Below are 6207 nucleotides of genomic sequence, written 5' to 3'. Positions count from 1 at the left end.
ATTATGTCCCCAATGTTACGCCGTCTTGAAAAAGCTTAAATATATAGCAAAACAATACATCAATGAAAAACTCGCTACTCAATACTTTTCAACATTCGGCTCAGAAATAGCGAATTAGGTTTGATTTTTTTATGGATATGGAAGCCTTTTACTTTCTCTGAGCGATTTAAGAAATCGGTCAGAGAGATGGGTGGCATTGATGGATATTTGTTATATACAAACTTTTGAGAACAATTTTAATAGTGCGTTTCAATAACAGATCAACATAACTAAATTGCGATAATCTTAAACTATTACCGGATCACATAATAGGTTTTATATAATCATTTCACTCGTGACGGAAAGATCAAGTCCCGAGTTAGTTTGTGTTCGACAACAGATATAGCCTTCTTTCTATCGAGATTTTTATCAGAAGGGACGTTTGTAGTCCTCAGAGCCATCTCGGCGTTCACTTTTAACAACAATTTTAGCATATTAATAGGCCGTCTCTCATCACACATCTCAATAAGATTGTTTAGGTAATACAGCATCCAGGAGCCGTCCTCTGTGTTCCGCCACGCAAACATGCCCGGGGGTATGGCGTAGAAGATTAGTTGATCGTTCTCGCACTTCAGAGACGGTGTGTCAACCAAGGGGAATGGTTTAAGTTTGGGACTTGACCGAAGAGGTGCCCGAAGGAGCTGAGCCGATTGTATCTGAGTAACCATGGGTAAAGCGGATGATTCATTTCCGGGTGTAATTGTATGGTCGTCAAGGAGATGTGCAGATTGACCTTGGTTGTCAGGGCCGCCAGCCCAGCTGTCATTGGTAAAGTGCACGTCAGGGGTTTCAAGAGATGTCTGCCAACAGTTGTCTGGAATTAAACATGAATAATTAGAAAATTTAGTTCATTATTACGTTAATAACTTCTTTGTCGCCATTGTTTTGTACGACTCCATCTATTTTTGACCAACACTTATCTGAAATAGTGTGAATGAACTAATCTTCTTAAGTTGTATATAAACCAATAGAACGCCGATTTTATTTGGGAAAAATGCTGTTTTCCTCCGTAGAAAGCAAATAATACAAAATGTTATTTTATTTACAATTTATTTTGTAATCCTTAAGGATTAAACAATTACTTTTCAGTCAAATAAATAGACTTAACTTATTCTTTCAATCAAAACAGTTATAATTGTATCACACGGTTTTGGAATTTCAGCTTGGTTACATGTCTAAAGTGGGCGATCGGGTAAATTTCCGTATTAATTTTACCTAAACATTAATTCAATATATCTGTCAATGTCACGCGATTTGATTGAGTTGTTAGCATAAACTATTTCAACATGGTTTTACATTAAGTTTCCTCAACATGTGCAAATACCGAATGTCTGCCCCTTGTTGTTAAGTCGATCTTCACGCTAACATGAATCAAGGTAAAAACCCTGTCATATGACATGTGTACTCAATATCATTCATATTTTGCACAGCGTTTAATGTATACGCTTATCTTCATATAAAAGTTAATCTTTGAAAATTAAATCAACAATAAACATACGTAAATGTTCAGAAACGTTATGAAATGTCAGCCATATTATACGTTCTTAAGAAGTAATGAAAATAAAATAAATTATGGCGTGAAATTCTTTGTTAAACATATACTTTTTTTGGCACAGGTTATCGTACTATAAATAGCTTTTTAAAATACAATACAACAAGAAGTACAGTACCCATGTGTGCGTTTTAAATACTTTATTATAGTAAAATAATATTAACGTTTGAAATGCTTTTCTTTGCTAAGTTTGAGCAAAAAAGTAGTAAAAGCACGGCGATTATAATTCGCGTGTAATTCGCTGCAGCCTGTTTTAGCAGTGAAAGCGCACTACCGTTTGCCTATTTAAAGAGTCCCTGGCTTCGAATTCACGTTTCGGAAATATGCTTTATTTATATTTCGGATAATGTTATTATTTGGCCCCGGATTCGAATCCAGGGTTTAAAAAAATGTATTCACCTTTTTGCTATTGTAATAAGTTAAGACTATTCAAACATTAAATATCTAATAGCAAACATATAACGCTTTTTAAAGTAACGAAAATCTGTGAACAACACCTTTTAACTCTTTCAGTGCTGGAACCGGATTTTGAAGGCCTTTGCAAACAGTTAGGATCCAGATGAGACGCCACAAAACGTGGCGTCTCATCATGATCTAAACTGTTTGCTATTCTGATATTATTCTTTGAAAAAAAATCAAAGAAAATGCTTATTTTACAAATTCAGCAGACGACATTTTAGCAGACGACAAATTTCCCAGCATGCAAAGGGTTAATGTACCTGCGTAACCACCACAAGTTCGATCGACTCCGGTCTTTTTTGTCACCCAAAGGTCAGCACCATTGTCATGCTCTTCACCTTCAATAGAAATCTTTATCTCAAAATCTATATTTATTTAACTGCTGGTAGTACTTACACAACTAAAATGAGAATAATCACTTTTATTTAAAACGATTTTTTACTACATTCTTATTTAAAGTGATTTTGTTATTTCTATAATGTATTAATTACATTTGTTATAATAAGCACATACTTGTTTCTATCGAATTTCTTATATTTATGTTACAAGTATACATCAATATGCAAAGAAATTCATTTACCTCTACAGGCTTGGATTATAAATAATTTCGGTTTGTCTTTCAAAGAAGGGCAATTGTCGTCGTTGAATATTTCAGTAACTGTGCTGGTAAAAATCAGTCTGTCGTCGGCGCACACAAGGGCATGGTCACTCTTTCCTTTAGCTTTGGGATTCGGTTGCTCCAACCCGTGTGTGCTAAACGCGACGGCAAGCATGTTACAATGCGAATGGTCGAGAGTCCTCACATTTTCGAGCAGTTGCAGTGTTTCAGATAAAGACAGATTTGTATTTTGACCTTTGTAGACGTTTAAGCCAAGTTTATAAGCAATATTATATAAATACTCAATATCTTTGAATGCACCATCCCTGAATGCTTGATGCTTGAACGTTTGATTGACAATTATGACCATGTAGCCTTGGTGACTGCGACTGAAATCGTATGGGTCAACAAGTAAAATGTCATTTTTAGTACAAATTGCATTTGATTTTTGACTTATTTGTTCAAAACTGTTCACTTTTTCCTCGCCCTTTGATGGTAATGAAAATCGACATTTTTCTGTCTTGTCTTCAGTTAATTCTGAAGTGAACACTGTAGAAGCTTGGTTGCAGGATTCTTTTATACTGACATTGCATTGGCTCACCATCTCAACTTTTTCAAGTACAGCTGTTACACGCGTTTTAATTTCTATGTCTTTATCGTACATGGGACGTTTAACAGACGTAACAGCACCGTGTTCATGGGCGTTCTCTTTAGTTGCTTTTTCGAACGGTCGATTGTCTTCATCCACTGTCATCTCTTTACTAGACGCGCATGAGATCAACGTTTCAACTGTTTGTTTTACAACTCTTCTCAAACCATCAACCTCATCTAAATCATATGTTGCCTCTTTATTGTTCACTCCGTTCCTGCACTCATCGATTGCATCTTCTATATTAGTCCTCACATATAACGTCGTTGCATCAGTTGTCACACAGTTTTTCTATTAGCTTTGTTGTTGTATTTTCATCGTCACGTAATGGTTTTATAGTTTTAGAATTCCATATTGGCCCATCGTGTATTTGACTGTCCTTATCTTCGGGATCAAGGCAAACAACCATGTTGATTGTTTTCATTTCTATATCGTTCACTGTACAAATATTATCTACTGAACAATCCGTTGATGAACGAGAAGTTTGTATTTCAATGTCGCCTGTAGAAACTGTTATACAGTTTTTGTCAGAATTTGATGTTTTAACATATTTATACTTGTATCTTGACTTTCACTTTCGATCAACAACGGGTGGTCTTCACGGGTATTTTCCAACGTCAAGTATACGGCGTGCTCATCACGTGTATGAGTAACGGTTTTCCCAATCGCTCGCTCTACCTGTTTATTTACCACTCGACAATCCTCGCGCTCGTCATCCGTAACCTCCATAATGATGCTGAGCGTACTTACGTTTAGTCATCGAAATTTTATGTTCCAAATATGATTACAACGCTTGGATTGATGGTAATGTTTAATTTAGGCAAACGGCTCTTATCAGATAATCCCAAAGGCGGTTTCAACGATATTTTTTAAATTGATAAATATTATAATTGAAGACAATATATTACGTCCGTGTATCAGGTGTTAAAACAGTTAATGTAATGCAAATAACGTTTCTGAATTAAACTATTTAAATAATTCGTTACAGCGAAATATTGACTCCATTTTAATCACTCATATGATCAGTATTTTCATACAGCATGGTTTTACCATACACATAGATGTTCCAAATTCTAAACTGACTAATCAAACATGTCTTCGAAAACTATATCTTTAGACCGATCATTATTTCCGAAGGGTGACACGTTACCCCGGCGCATTATAGACCACCATTGTACACATTGAGTGTATTGCTAAGCTGATAAACGGGAATAAATGGTATGTAAACCTTTCGGTCAACGGGCGCATTCAATGTTTGCTCATGATTTTCAAAATAAGGAAACTCGATATCATAAGTACTAGCAATTTGAAATTATTGGCGTCGCTCTAGAGAGCGGCGACTAGTATGTAATGCAATTTTGTTCGCTTATGGGAGGAGAAGTTATTTTACGGATCAATGTATATATTTTTGTTTTAAGAATATCTTGCATAGTGGTGATTTTTTGTGTAAATTAGTGTAAATAAGTACTGAATTTGTGCCTATTACATTTATTACAACATTTATTGCCAATAATGCAGAGCTAATTGTTTTAATTAATAACTGATCCACAACTGATCACAGGGGAAAGATCACAGGGGTTGGGCAAATACGCGAGTAGTACGATATTTGACGACCTTATCGCGCAAGCAAGTTTTTTGGAAGGCGTAGTGGTACGAAAACGTACAATGTATTAGTTTATTAATAGACATATAATAACGATCGCTATACACAACTTCACCAAATAGCAGTGCATAAATGATGTCAGCCGGAATAGCTCAGTTGGCAGAGCGTTAGACTGAAGTTGTTAACGCAACAATCATCTAAAGGCCCCCGGTTCAATCCGGGTTCCGTTACGAACAGAACAGTTCGGCGGCTGACAATTTTTTTCAGTCAGGTTAATAAATATAATAAAACTTTAATTTATGTAGACATTTTAAAATCCATTTTACTACAATTGGACATTTTAATTTAAATTAATGGATGCCGCGTGGTGACAACGTTAATTAAAATTTCTTACACCACTTAAATATCTTATAAAAAAAATACACGTGTTTTTATATTAACAAATAAATGCAAACAACACATCTATTATCCATGTATTTGTATGGTTGTCTATCATAGGCCCTAAGTACTATCCCTACCACACGTATTATTGATTGTAACAATGAGTTGCGATAAAGGAAGCAGCCGCTTATCAAGGAGGAGCTGTGTCCTAGCATCCCGTTTCCCAAGAGTCAAGCACTCCTCGGAGTTTTTTTTAAGAACCACATAAAGAGCGCGAAGCGCGACACGTATTACTATCCAGGTGGTATGGGCCCTTTAGCATTGTCCGACCATTACGTCCATAGTTATCTTCCTAGAATTTGAGAAATTTTTGAAATCGTTGTTCGAAATCCAAAATTTCATCCGATTGTTCCCAACTTGCACAATTTTTTAATAAATGAGGACCCAACCCAAACTCTATATGAGCAATATCGGACCATAAGTGCAGAATGATATCTCTTTGAATTTAAAAATAAAAATTGAAAAACTGCTTGGTTAGGTGATTAGGTCAACATTCATCAGATTCTTTCCAAACTTACAGGTGTCTTCATATTAATTGAGCATTTTACCTCATTTAAAATGAGAAACATCGGGACAATAAGTCCAGATTTTTTTCTTTTAAATTTGACCAAATAAACAATTTCCACTTGTTTAAAAGATTTCACAACTTTCGTCTGAATCTTTCCAAACTTGTTAAGTGTTTTTATATCAGTATTACTCGAACCCTATTGAAAATGATGAATATCGGAGCAATAAATCTATTATGATCTTTTACTGAATTCCAAAGTAGTGTGAAATGCAGCTTCTTTATGCAATTTACAGTTTTCATTCATTTTTTTTTCAAACTTTTACAGTGATTTCATATCAATGAGTACTCAAACCTTATC

At 35.2% G+C, this 6207-nt stretch overlaps 1 protein-coding gene across 1 annotated transcript; it reads right to left on the bottom strand.

The window, feature by feature from the left end:
- Positions 1 to 200: 200 nt before the first annotated feature.
- LOC127866063 (uncharacterized) lies at positions 201 to 4273 on the bottom strand. Its single transcript, XM_052406400.1, has 3 exons — positions 2631 to 4273; positions 2311 to 2388; positions 201 to 853 (listed from the first exon to the last, which is right to left on the bottom strand). Exons 1-3 carry the CDS (start codon positions 3400 to 3402, stop codon positions 324 to 326), a joined length of 1380 nt encoding a protein of 459 aa, XP_052262360.1. The 5' UTR covers positions 3403 to 4273; the 3' UTR covers positions 201 to 323.
- Between the last annotated feature and the right edge of the window lie 1934 nt (positions 4274 to 6207).

This window comes from Dreissena polymorpha, chromosome 2, assembly GCF_020536995.1.
Source record: "Dreissena polymorpha isolate Duluth1 chromosome 2, UMN_Dpol_1.0, whole genome shotgun sequence".
Classification (NCBI taxonomy): domain Eukaryota; kingdom Metazoa; phylum Mollusca; class Bivalvia; order Myida; family Dreissenidae; genus Dreissena; species Dreissena polymorpha.
Note: the sequence above shows the minus strand (reverse complement) of the source record. Positions and strands in the feature narration are given on the sequence as shown.